At 42.6% G+C, this 14,459-nt stretch overlaps 1 protein-coding gene across 1 annotated transcript in view; it reads right to left on the reverse strand.

Annotated features, from left to right (window-relative positions):
- Positions 1 to 6,496: 6,496 nt before the first annotated feature.
- Positions 6,497 to 14,459, reverse strand: part of Pard6g (par-6 family cell polarity regulator gamma) — a 120,429-nt gene continuing 112,466 nt past the window's right edge. The window contains exon 3 of the mRNA XM_004640209.2: positions 6,497 to 9,015. Within this exon, the coding sequence (XP_004640266.1) occupies positions 8,159 to 9,015 (857 nt within the window). The 3' untranslated portion in view covers positions 6,497 to 8,158. The remainder of the gene's footprint in view (positions 9,016 to 14,459) is intronic.

Consider the following 14,459-nt stretch of genomic DNA (forward strand, 5'->3'; position numbering starts at 1 on the left):
TGGTGACTGTCCTACCCACTGTATTCTTGCCTTTCACCTGACAAAAATTAGTAGCACATTGTCCACTCACAGAATCATCACTAAAAATACCACTTTAAAGTGATAACCTAGTTAGGAAGAAAGCCCTGAGATGAACCGTTGCTACAAAGGTAATATGGTTTTTGATTGTATTTTTTATTGCACGCCTTGATGCCAAAGGTTTTAGTGTTACGGTAGTTACTGGTTACTAAAGAATTTTTTAGTGACATAGATCAAAATTTGGTAAAAGCTGAGCTTAAGAAAGAATATGTGGGTGTTTTTGTCAGTGCAAATACATGGATTTATTGCTGAAAATAGAGAAACAAGCTCAGATTAATAAGCCCTATTGGTAAATAAACACTAACCACTTAATATTTGCTAGGAAGTGGGCTGACTAATGGTTTCCATCTTTGGTTTTTTCTCTGTGTTCTGGACTGTTTCAGTATGTGTCTACCCTTTAACAGCCAGTCTTACAAAATGAAGGCCTCCCATTTTACACATCAGGAAATAGTGATGTGCTGTTAGGTAACTTGCCTATGAGAGAGAACTCATGAAGTGGGCAAGTGTGGGCTCTATCTATCTAATGGATATGTGTTAATACTATACCTGTATTTAAATTTCACTGTAATTCTATGTAGGCATTACTATGTGAGTACTTTAGGCTCAGGTACAGTGGCTAGCTGTTCTAGTTTGTTTAGGATTAGAGGGAGTTTTTAGACTTACAGTACTAAAACTGGACCATACCAGGCAGGCATTCAAGTTTCATTTTACTTGCCCAGGATGACAAGTCACTAAACAATGATACAACACTATAGCATCTTCAAATCTTTACTTTGTGTATCAGGATGCATAGGGCAGGGGCTGGGAAGATAGCTCAGTAGAATAAAAGCCTGCCTGGGAAGTGCAGGGTCCTGAGTTCAATCCCTTGTACTGGGAAAAAAAAAAAAAAAAAAAAAAAAAAAAAAAAAAAGCGCAGGGCATGCTGGCCAGAGTTCTAGATGATGATAACCATCTTTCTGGTAACATCAACAGTAATATAAGATGATCGCTAGAGTATTTACAGGTACCATTTGAAAGACTGGGTAATAAACTTTGTGTTGACATAATTGGTTAATGAAGAATGAAAGGAGGGAAGGTCCTGGTAGAATTAAAGATGTACATAGCTTTGCTATTTGGATGTGTAGTAACTTTCCCTTTATGACTCAGTCCCTGCTAAATCTTTATTATCTATGGAGTCATTTCCATCTGTGAAATACTGCTAGAAATGTTTATAGCTTGCTGAACTTTATTATCCTGTTGGTCCTCATAGTCCTGATTTTCTCAAAGTGGGCTTTTCCCTGAGTAGCCCTTTCAGTATCAATCTTGGTACTCCTAATTCCACGGTTACTTGGTGGCTTATCTACTAACTTTGGCCTCTGCAGTTCAGGTTTCTGTTATATAAGTACTAAATCCAGATTCAGAGTTGTTCTAATGCTTGATAACATCCTTGTGAGTTCATTAAGTTGGTTCTTTTAAAATACTTTAAGTCTCCTAACCTTTCAATATATCTGCCTCAGTAATGTTAGTATAAGGTGTACTTTCTGAGATGTTAAATATGGATGCAGTTCATTATTCAGCATGAAAAATGGTAAAATTCTATTAGAGACCTGACTAATAATAAAGTTAATAAAAAAAGATTAGGGACATTGTGTCTATAAACTTTTACTTATTTAAGTCATACTTGGAAAACCTTTCAGTGTATCTTTACAGCTGTAAACTGTGTAGTGTACTTTTCAGGTGTAGTGTAGTACAGCTTCCCAGTTCCTGGGACACAGTGTCTGACCCCCATAACTTAAGAAGAGTGGTTTATTTTGGTACGTATTTACAGAGAGTCTGTGGTCAGCTAGCTTCATCATGGAGGAAGTGTGTGGCAGAGAAAAACTGTATATGTTATGGCTTCTGGGAATCAAAGCAGGGGGAGCAGTACCAGGGACAAAGGGGTCAGGAATTGTATATAGTGCTGAAGGACATATCCTCATGCAGACATAGCCAGAAGTGTTTTACTAATCCCTTGGGTGGTGCCCAAACCAATGAAGGTGACAGAGATGAGTTTAACCTTCACATATAGGTTTCTAGAATTTGTCAAAATTAGTGATGTAGCAAGCATTTAAATATGTCTCTTACACTGTAGGCTGTTGGGAGTATAATATTTATTTTCAGTCCATCTTCACCCTCTTCCAATCTGCTGAATGCAAAAACTTCCCTAAAGATTAAAACACTAATGTTTGATTCCTTGGCAGATGCTGATATAGAGTCAACATGAATGAAAAAGATAGTAACTAGGTCAAATAGGTTTTTCTTTTTTTTATCTGATGCAAATTTAATTGACATCTGGCTATTGAATAGTCTAATTTAAAATCCAAATATCTTAATAATTTAAATATGAGGCTATATCTTAGTGTTTAAATTTTAACAGTGTTTGAAATACAAACCAAATACACCACATCTCATAACCATAAAACCTTTTTTTTTTTTTTTTGGTGGAACCAGGTATTGAACTCAGGACCCTATGCTTGCCAGGCAAGTGTTTATTCAACTGAGCTATCTCCCTGACCCCTCATAACCATAAAACTTACTGACTCTAGTTAGGTCCTTAAAAGCCCTGCCTCTAGCTTTGTTCTATAAGAAACAAACACTATTTTAAGATGAAATAAATTCTTATTTTTCATTTATGAATGGAATCTCTAGTTTTCTATCTCTCTGGTCCATAGTTTTTAATTCTTTATGAGCAGTATTCATTGATTACTAGCTTGATAATTTGAGAAGCATAATTATTTTCACCTCAGATTTTTTTAAAGCTGGAACAGATTGCTAAGTAAAGGTAGCCATTACACTTGGTAAACTTGGGGCTTTTATTCTTTGCTTCCATTAATATCATGATGCACTCAGGAAAAAATGTGCTCAGATGTGGTTAGCTGACTTTGTTATGTGGCCTTCAGGGAGTCCTTCAAATATGATTTGTTGCTTCCTGTGCTCTTACCATAAGCTGTTCTCAAGCCATAGGTAAGCAAGATAGCATGTGAAAAGTGATGATTGCAAGAGTGTGCAAAGGGAGAGGGAAGTTTCACCGACAGGCCAGCTGGGGCCAGGGCAAATCTTGAGTGTTACAACCAGAAGGGTATACTTGCCACTTTCTTGAAGCCAGTTTTGTCTCCATTTCTGATTGATATTCCACATCCCTGTTGGATCTTGTCTATGGTAGAGGGAACATGAGCAGCATGGTCTTGTCCTCTTGTCCTCTGAGAGCTCCCAGCCCTGGATCTGTACTCCTGTGCCCTGGGTGCACTGTGAGTGGGACTGAGGAGCTTAGGGTTTGTGGAAGCAGGTGGCATGAAAGCTGCATTTTCAGAGTGGAGGGACTGCAGGCAGAGTGGTGCCTCTTCAGGACAGCAGCAATATGAGGTGACTAAGGAAGCCATTCCTGAGGCGCACCACCCATTTGAGGAACTCTAGAAAGAGTGTCAAAAAAATTGGACTTAACAGATTTTAAATTCAAGTTCGATAAGCTGAGAGGTTCTTGAATAATTTTGCTAGATAAATGAAGTTGATAAAACCAACATGACAGTTAAACATCCAGAGCTTCAATACCCTTTTATTCTTCTCCCTTACTTTCTCTTTCTCCTGCCCTGAGGCAGAGCTGGGACTTGGTGGGCAATGGAAGGGAGTTGCAGTGCCTAGAGCTGGCTGTGGAGTTCAGGAAGATGAGAAAGGTCAGAGTAGGGAAAGAATGGACACTGTTATACATGACTCAGGGTATCCAGTAGGAAGGGCTGAGGGGCTGAGTGGCTGAGAAGTATGTAGGGCTGTGAGGTCCAGTTGTGGAAAGAGGCTTGTGGGCGTGTAGGGCTTGGAGATGAAGGAAGAGTTTCACCATGCTGAGGGGAGAGAGGTACTGAGGGCAGGGAGACTGATCAGCATATACTTTAGATAATTGAAACAGGTTTCTTGCAAATAAGCAAAGAGAAAAGTGATAGGTTAAACCTTTAGAATTGGGTTGAAATGGAAGGCAGTAGTATCAGTATCTACAGTTAGAAATTAGTGGAGATAAAAATGTGCACATGCATGTGTGTGCACATATATATAAGACTTTTTTTTCAGGAGCGCTGCCAGATTTGACACAATCCTAAAAGGACCCACAGGACTCTGATGTTGTTTTACTTGTGCTGCAATTTCTCAAAGGCTTCAGGCCAGCACCTCTTGAGGTGAGGTCTAAAGGAAGCTGGGTCTGAGAATCAAAGTGGCCTTTTCCTGAGAAGTCACACAGATGCGGATGTTCTTAACATCCAGCCAGTAGGCTGTGACGAGTTAAGTGCCCTCACAAGGGGCTATCACAGGGGATCTTCGTGGAGTCTTGAGAACTGCATGGTTATTGGGGTATTAAGTCTCAAGTGCACAGAAGGCTTAGAAGGAAAGTGGGTTCACTGTTAGTCTTGTACAGATTGTATACAATATACTTGTTGATGAACACATTCCCAGAGGTTACTCCCAAGAGACAGCTGACCACCTGATCTCAATGCTGCAATGCCAAGAGAAGACTTAAGACTTGGAGGAGTCAGAGCCTAATGGGAGGTCCTTAGGTGACTGGCTTTGCCTCTCTGGGATCGATTATTTGTCAAGGACCCTTAACAGGTTTCCCCTGAACCTGGTCCCTGAGTTGCTCTTTGGCTTCCTGCCAGTGATGTGATACTTTTAGTGGTCCCTGCACCCCATATGCACTTCAACCGTGGTGCTGGCCACAGAAACATGATTTGAGTAAGCCTTTACCTTTGAAGTGACTCAGGTACAAGTGTTTATTCTTAGTAACAGAAAATAGGCAAATACAAATTGCTTGATTTTATAATTGCATCAAAGTTCAAGGATTTATCTCTGCCTAACTCCATTTACTATGTCTTTAATGGGAGTATTTGTAACTGTGTGACAGGTACACTTGAGTCCTGTCTGTGGCAAAGCCTCCCAACACCAGAAAAGTGATTCTAGGTCCAGGGACTGGAATGCATCTGTGCATGGATTTGGAAAGTATATGGGCTAAGTGTTCTGGGAGGTAAATGTGGAGGAGGAAGGAGAAAGGCAGATCAGGTGGTGGCATGGCATTACAGCATGGTGATGAAATATTGGACAGCAGCTTGTATAAATTACAGAATCTGCAACAGCGCCTAATGACAAAGACCTTGTATACTTTGAAAGAGCCCTCAGTCATGAGAGCAAACTACTTTCCTGGTAATTTCAGGAGGGTCTTGGCCAGTGGTTCTGTCCTTCCTGGGTGGCAGAATCGACATTACTTGTCAACTTGTTGGGACTGAAGATTCTCAGACCCCATCTAGATCTGAGTCAGAGTCTTGGGGTGGGCTGGCATGTTCCCTGAACAAACCCCAGTCTGTCTGCAGTGGCAAGGCCTTGTGCTTCTGCTGAGCTGCTAGCCTTCCCAAAGAAGTAAGGCTAGGCCTCAGCTCAGCAGGCTTAAATTCTTAGGAAATGGTGTATTCCACATGGTCATGGGATGCTTCAGGCTCATGTTCCTCTAAGTTGGCTGCTGAGACTGCTTTCTTTTTAAAGCCATTTCAAGAAACTTCACTACTGCATTTAATGTTTTTCCTCCAGTAGAAAAACCTGCCATCCAGGCTAGTGCCTGTTTTCTCACACAAAGGTTCAAAGGGGGCCTGCGATAGAGAAAGGTTGGTTATACAGTGTTACTCATGGTCTGATTATTTCATGCAAAACTGTAAGACACCAGATGATCCCTGATTTGTGATTAAAAAAAAAAAAATCCCATCATCCACTGGTAGGATGGTTCTTTCATGCAGCACAGATGCTTTTGGTTTGTGATGTAGACCATCAGGCATGTGTGGCCTGTGCTCACACTCAAGCATCTGTATCTCTTACTGTACTGTGTTTTTTTTTTTAATAGAGTGTATCCAGCCCTAGTGCTGAACTGGCAGCTCGAACTCATCGGATTTCCAGTTACTTGCATATTCCCGAAGACACTTGTGAAGCTCGTGTAAGGCTGCATGGGCTTCTCCAGGAATTGGTTGTGCTTACTGCCACCACTGTATATGTGATTTCAGTAACCTTTGATGGGCTGCAATATACATTTAGTAATGTCAGAATGACAGTGAACACTGCAAACCATGGTAATTTCAGGAAGGCTGTGTAAATGTTCAGAAAAGCTTTTCCCAAAGGACTTGAAGGCTTATTTGTAGAAAGGATTTCTCATCTGTAAAATGAGAATAATGAGGAGGATTAAGTGAAGAATTGTGGCTTGTGATAGGTACCTGGTAAAGACTGGTCCCTTGGGAGTGGTCAAGGTTGGTCATTGGCATGGATACTCTACCTTTGTTTAGAACACAAGTGGAATATATCAGTAATGCATTTTATTAACTCAGAAGCAAAATTTTATTCTTGTTATATAAAACAAAACAAACCTTTTAATATATGACTTTAAAAAAACCAGAAAATGGCAGAACTACAGACCTCGGTAGAAAAGTTCTAGCAGTTTGTAATTTTTACAATTACAAACAATAGGCATAAGTTCAGAGTAAGCTTTTTTTTAAAAAATACTGATTCATACTTGCCCTAACAATTAAAAATGGGCAGAAATACATTTTTCCTACTTGGTAACAGACTGTTATTCCAGATAGTAATCAAGCATTAGAATTTTGTTTCTATAGTACTCAGTAAAAAAACTCTGTTTCAGCCTTTGTGGTAGCGAAGGCAGTGCGCTTGCATTTCCTCAGCGCCCATGAATCTGGGAGGAGAGCAGATCTGGTGGGGAGGTATCTTAGTGAAAGCTACTTCTGCCCAGTAAATAGTTTCCGAAAGGAAAAGAATTTTCTCAAATGAACTGAAGACAAATGAAAATGCTGAGCTGCAGTTTCCATCTTGACAGTCATGAAATCAGTCAGTTCTGCCACTGACCAGCAGGTGGTGCAACACGACAAGGGGAGCAACATGTGGAGTAAACCCAGGGATATTTTTACCTGCATTTACATGAAAGATTTATTTGGTCAGAGTTTGTTCTTAAAGTATAAATGTAACATTTTTCACATGACATTCAAAACAAAACACATATTTCATATAAAATTAATTGGGTCAAACATAAATCCCTAAGAAGTTAAAAGTGACAAGGTATATTCTTGCCACTGAGCACTACACTAGGAATGGAAATTAGTGTGTATTAACTGTGACTTAGAACTGGCTGTTTTTAACAGTGAAGATATAACTGCATATACCCAAATGCCTGTTCTGAAGACTTCAGAGTCTGTGATTCACAGCCCTTATATCTAAAACTTCTCTAGAGCCAAATGACCCAGAAAAAGACCTGACACATCTCAGAATAAAATACTGGCTGTGAAGCACACATTGCTGAGGTATTGCCAAGCTTTACCTTCCAACCAGCCTTTTTCCTGGTTCTGGAAAGGCTGGCAACTTTGATGATGTCACAGATCCACAGCCAAGCCCACAGCTATGTGTTCTTGTGTGACATTTCCCTCACTAGTTTTTCTGAACTGGCTGTGAAACACTGAAAACTGAAATTCTTTTCCTGTGGTTATGTCACAGGTTTGGGTGCCACTGTCCTTATGAATAGTCTCTAGCTTCTTGTTGCAGCCTTGCCAGCAGGTCAGCAAAAAGCATGGGCATCAGAGAGTGTTTTTGCACCAGTTAAGGTAAAAATACCAACTTTACTATCTTAAAGGTTATTTTAAAGCTTCACTTTAGAAAATGAAGTATTTTCATAATTTAAAAATAAAGTTTGTTTTGCATTTACTCAGAAGTCTTTCTGGGACCTGTACTCAGGTCTGGCCCAAAGTGTATGCATGTGTATATAAGTTCTATGTAGAAATCCTATAAAAATAGACAGTATTTTTAATTGCTGTCCAGAAGTTAAAGAATACAGTTATAAGAGTGATTAAAAAAGGAAGTATACAGTTATTTTTCTTATTTTAAAATTGATATAAAAATGTAAAATATTTATCTCCCTTTGGAAATTTTTCTTTTGGTATCACTAATAGCATTACTAGCTCCTCTCAATGCTCTGCCACCTGTCATCATGGCCAAATGTCTGTGTGGGCCTTGGGCTCTGTGGCCTCCTCTGATGCCCTGGGTGCTACAGTGTGATAGCTGGCCCATGTTCCTCCACCCCACCTGGTGGGAGGATTAGGCTATTGCGAGGGTCAGACTTCAGGGAGCTGAGAAGTCTGTGAATGCTGCCATTGCTTTCTCGCCCAGAGCTGTGCAGGGCCAAGTCCCGGTGTAGCCTGTCCACAAGGCTAATGCCATTGGCTCGAGAGAGGCTGCTAGGAGGTACACTCTGTGTCTTGGGTATGTGTTGAGGCTCCAAGGCCCCTTCAATGACTATGTCGGCTTCCTCGTCACTCTCCATCTCATCAGGATGGAAGTTCTGTAGGACATGGGCAGCTGGCAAGCTGTGGTGGCTGGCAGTGCTGTCTGTGGACTGGCCAGAGCTGCCAGAAGTGCGGCTGCTTCGTACAATATTATTTCTCTGGTTGGCAGGCTTGACAGTGACAATGAGGTTGTGGCTATTGGCGATCATCATGTCTGTGACTTGATCGAGTGTCTTCCCAGCTACCTCAATGCCATTCACCTCCAGGACTTCATCATTCACAGCCAGCAGCCCAGTACTCTCTGCAAGGCCCCCAGGCACCATGCGGGAAATAAAGATGCCTGGAACCTTCTCTAGCCCATGCGGTGTCACCCGTACACTTGTACCGTCACGGATGTAGAAGCCCAGTGGCTTCTCGCAGCCATGTCTGTAAAGCCTCACACGGCGATGAGTCTCGGGGAGGATGTCCACATCAATGATGGAGGATACTGGGCGGAAGTCATGTGGCATGCTGATATCAAGGTGGGTGCGCCGACGCAGACCCTCATCCCTTAGCGTCACCAGCACCTTCTTCTTCCTTGACAGGGTGCCTGCCCCAAAGCTGTAGTGGTCTGCCTCTTCTGAAAGAGTCCAGAGACCGAATAGTGAGAAGCATACATCATACACAAGTGAGATCAAGTAGCATAACTCCCACAAGCCTCGGTTTGCTGCTCTGAAAGCCCCAGCTTATCATGCTTGCTCCCTTCCCACCAACTCCCACTAGGTCTCTGCACCTGGGCAGAGCTGCTGAGCTGGGTGGGCCCTATAAAGCCAACCACAGGACCGTGGTGTACAGACACTGGATTATCTCACTAGCCTCATGGAGTCCAGGGCTGGCCAGGCTGAGCTGGTCTCAGGCAGCTGTGAGGCCACAGGCTAGTACCTACCACAGAGCTCTCCAAATGGCCACAGGCAAAATGACTTCAAGTGGTAGAAGAGGGCAGAGCCTATAACAGTTAAGGATGGGGTGAGGGTGTAAATGCCTGGCAGGGTACCACATATGCAGGTGGGGAGCTAGATTACAGAGCATGTTAAGCCTAGAAAAGTCCCCCCAAATGGTTTTTGTCTGCCATTTCTCAGCAGCAAGACAGAAATTGCTCTACTTCATGTTAATTTCCAGGAACAGACTGCTGCGTTCTTCTCTCCTTGTGTGTGAGCACCCTGGTTAGAACCGTCAGCTCTAGTCCAGTTAGATGATGTGTCCCAGGGAGTCACTGCTGTCTGCTTCTGGTTAGTAACTGGCACAGGTACTGCCAGAGGTGTTATGCCCTGCCCTGAAATGGTGCTGTGGCTACATATTAAACATACACATGCATTAACTGTCAGCTGGGAAGATGCTTAATCTAAAAGTTTTTAAAAGCTGAAAGACCAGGGAATATATAGGTGATGTTTGTAAACTGAAGAAAGCATTTATGTATGTCAGAAAAATATCGACACATGAGGCTTTTTTTTTTTTTTTTTGAGACAGATCTTGCTATATAGTCCAAGCTAGCCTTGGACTCAGTATGTAGCCCAGGCTGGCCATGGACTTGTCATAATTCTTCTGCTTCAAACTCCCGAGTGCTGGGATTGTAGGGAGATGCCACCATGACTGGTTTGTATAAGGCTCTTTACAGAAAGCTCTTCTGAACACTCCCCTCTCCCCCCATGTGTGACTTGTGTTTTTTCAGCATTCTGGTCCTATGGAAACTCTTCTGTGCCTGCCTTTGAAAGCTAACTATCAGACTGGCACTCCTGCCCCCTAACATGGAAATAAGAGGTGGTTGGCTCATAGACACCCCAAAAATAGGCTACATCCACAGCCTGAATGGTAATTTTGGCCTTTTCTTATATATATGACTGAAAAAGATAGAAACCTGATGGAATAAAAGCAAAACAAAAAAAATCACCAGACCATACGCAGTATGGGTGGAAAAATTTGGTAAGACAAAAGCAAGAACAGTGGAAAACAAATCAGGAACAGTCTTGAGAAATGGTAAAAGAAGTCTCTTAAAAATAACAGGAAAGTTTATCTAAATCTTGCAGAAAGCCAGGTATTAAAGGCAAAGAGCTAAACACTAAAAGGAAACCCAAAGCCAAGGCTGATGGTAGTGGCAGAGTAACCTAAAGGCTGAAGAACATAAGATCTTGAAGTTCTCCTGCATCAAGGCCTGTCTTCATCATAAGGGTTGGTGACATGCTCTGTCTGCCAGGTATTCCAGAAGGCCAGATATATGCAGAAGTACTGGACTGCTAGATTCAGGACTGAAAAGAAGAGAAGGCTTCATAATACCAGTTAGTGTTGACAAGAATGGAGGTCCTGAGTGGCTAACCTTTAAGAAATGCATAGATACTACCCTGTATACATGTCAGGAGAATTGTGGAGTACAGCAAACCTACCACCAACACTCTGTGCTTGCCTTGGGGCCACGAAGGCCAGAGAGTGTTACCAGAAGTAGCTGAGCTGTGTCTTGCTGACTGTAACAGGACCTGTCAAGCAAGTTCCTCGGCCCACAGCACACCAAAAATGTGTCATCTTTATCTGGACAGAAACTGGTACCTGCAGTGTACAAGTTTCCAGTGTTTCCAAAGCACTAATACCACTTTAAGCGGAGGTGAGAGCAGCAGCAGCCCAGACACCAGGGGAGTGGGATGGTGAATGCAGAGAGAGAGGAAAGCTTACAGAGTCATGTAGGGTTGAACAGAAGGCTGCAAACTTGCACATTTACCCAAAGTCAAAGCTGGGCCTCTGCTCCAGGAATATAAGTAGTATGGCTTTTTGCTTTAACAAAAGGAATTCGTTTTTCTAAATTGGTGTTCTAAGTTTCTCACCAAGAAATGACGATACAGTCTTTATCTTTTAAGAAATTATTACTTCCCTGGAGGTGGGCTTTTAACTTCTATGAAGTGGAGTGGACTATGTGGTATCTACAGGGGCCTGCTACTTCCTAGCTGTTTGAATCCACATCCAGTGTTAATACTTGCCTTTTGTGTCTCCACCTGCTCTCATCTGGAATAAAACTGGCATCTTTGCATCCTCTCTGAATAAGATGGTGCTAAACTGCATACGGAGAAGAAAAAACTCACACCACTTTCTTTCATTCAATTAGCGTCAATTTCTTACACTACACTGTCACTGCTGATGTTAGGCCTGCAGCCGAGTCTCTGAACATAACAGCAATTGGGAGTGATGGATTCCTGAGTATAGAACGCACTCTGACTATCTGACAAAACATGTACCTATTTGTACTGCTTTGTAATGAAGTACCCTTTTGTGGATATCTGGGTTTCTATCTTTGTGACCATAAACACTTTTAACTAACCTGGAATGTGTATAAAGCTGCAAGTATTTGGAGGGGAAATTTTCTGATTATCTTTTGCTCAAAGGATTTATGCATTTTAATCTAATTTTGGTATATGTCCCATACATGGAAAATGGTGGGTTGGAACCTGGCCCCATGGCAGTAAGGCTTCTTTCTAGAGATCTGTCTAACCTCAGCTTTTGCCACTGCCCAGTGGGGATCTGCTGTCACTAGGTCTCCTTTGGAATGGGTGAGGCTGGATGCAGGGGTTGGACTTGGGGTCTTTTTTCTTTACTACAGCCACCACTTTATTTAGGGACCTTGCAATTGTAAATATATGAAGACCCAGCAAGCCAGGATCCCTTTGACCTTTATGGTGGTGGCTAGATTCAGCTAACTGCTGAATCCTCTAGTCTTGACCCTGTTTCTTGAAGCTGGAATTTTAGCAAATTTAAAGGTGTGGAAAGGCCAGATGCTCCCTAGGGTTCAGCTTGTCAATCTGTGGGATAATTTTTACTTTTCAGCATCCGATACTTGGTCAGTCAAGACAATGAATGTGAACAAGTGTAGACATATGGGGCCATGCCCCATTGTGGTCCTGTGGTGAGTTCTCAGAAGTGTGTTGTCATATTGTCAGATGTAATACTTCAGGACTTCTGGACTGTGAGATTGGAGCTGGGGCTCCTGTCAGTGCACACTGAGTGGAGGATCCAGGGGCTCCAGATGGCCTGGAGAAGATGAGTCCAAATTTGGCTGGGTATAGGATCCTTTACTTCCTTACCAGATACTTAGAAGTCCTGGGTGAGGATCTGTGGAAGGTAGGCAGGTGCCACTGAGACTCTCTAGGCCTATCCCTGTTTGCCTCCTCCAGCCTAATCCAGGGATGTTGCATTCTGGGGCAGTGTTTTGTCTTAAATGCCTTGACCTATGCTGTTCCTCTCAGGCACCTGCAGTCAGGAGGCTGAATGACATAGGAGAGGACTCAGGAGTGTGTTCAGAGGATTTCCAGTGAGTAGGATTTGTGTTCTCCCAGGGTAGCACTTTTTACGAACCAGACCCATGGGTCTGCTGGTAGGCTATGAGTTCCAGTCAGGGGTGCACACCAGCACTCTCAGCTGGGATTGTGCTTCAGTTTGCTCACAGACTTATACTGAGTGATGAGATTAGTTAGAGAGCCAGTGACTGTGTCCACTACTAGCAAGTGACTGTAAGGGAAGGATGAACTGCACAGAAGGTAAGAGTGGACTGCTCAGTAGGGAAATACGCAGGTGCTCCTGGAAGAGGAGGGAGTATGTGACTGGTTCTTTTCAAATTCTTGAAGTCAGGGGCTGGCCACAGGCTTTGCTCGGACTCCCTTTTCCAACATCCAAGACTGAGAATGTGTAGCCTCAACCATCCAGCCCTTCCTACAGTATGCTGCTGCAAAGATGAGGGAACACAGATTCCTCCCAGCTTCCTGCTGCAGGGCAGCATGGTGATGCCTACACCAAGGCCTTCAGACTAGTGCACTGGAGTGCAGTTTCAGACAGTAATCCATTACTCTATCTTTAGAAATGTGAATATCACACATGGACTTTATTAGTCAAAATTTCAAGACTATCCAGAAAATAAAAGTAGGTCCTAAAGAATGTCCCATTCCTAAAATTCCAACTGTTCTGAAACACTTTTTCACAGCTTCCTTATAAAGCAATATGTTAATATTTATATTGTCTACAAGGCAAACAATTTGGATGTTTGATTTTTTAGATGAATCTGTCCCCATATCTTTTTTTTTCCCCTCAAATTCTGTTTTCTTATGTTTCATGATATACTCAACAAAATAAATAGAATTCTTGCCCTGCAAAGCTCAGATGGTGACAAGTTTTCAAAGTAGAAGCTTTTTATTTAGTTTTGGGACAGGTCTTATTAGGCTAACCAGGCTGGCTTTGGACTTACAATCTTCCTATTTTAGCTTTCTAAATACCTGGGATCACAGGTGTGTGCCACCATGCCCCAATGATCTAGAGATTTTTAAAGAACTATTTTCGTGCAAAGTTATTTTTCACATCATCATATATTTGATGCTGACCTTGAGCTAGGCTTTTTCATCCAAGGAAGAGTTGGGAAACTGGTAAAATTTGCTTCCTTCATAGGTTTTTGAGGCCGTTCTGAACAGCACTTGTCTATTCTGGCAAAGAGAGGTGTCACCTGTATGCACCGATTTGCTTAAAGACCAAAGGTACTATAGCTGGGTGCTGTGTAGGCTAGGGACTGGCAGTGTTTGGTAAGAAGGCTCTATTTTCAAGGCCCTTATCAGCTATTCTGGCTAAGGATCAGAGTATATATAAACCTACAGCCACATATGGTGGCCACAGATGGAAAACTCAGAGCAGTTTGCTCATTGGTACCATTCATGATGACTAATCAAAGTAAGGACCAGCACCATGCTAGCTAGCCAGGGTTTGGCAGCTCATGAAGACTATAGTCAGCATTCTACCCATAGATGCAGGACCCTGCCTCTTGGCATGCGAGCTGATTCACATCCTTGGCCTCTACTGTACTGGCACCTCAGCTATATCAGCGAAACACCTGGAACAGTTACAGATCACCCTGTCCTGAGTTTACTGCAGCATCTGCCTGGTTGGACAACCACTTTTAAGTGACCGTGGGCAAGGGAGGAACAGTCCTTTGCTTCCCAGCATCTGGTGAGGTCATCAGTCACAAGGTAATGTGCTTCAGGGTGCTCTCCAGTACATCCCTGACGC

The sequence above is a fragment of the Octodon degus genome, unplaced genomic scaffold, assembly GCF_000260255.1.
Source record: "Octodon degus isolate 3935 unplaced genomic scaffold, OctDeg1.0 scaffold00120, whole genome shotgun sequence".
NCBI lineage: Eukaryota > Metazoa > Chordata > Mammalia > Rodentia > Octodontidae > Octodon > Octodon degus.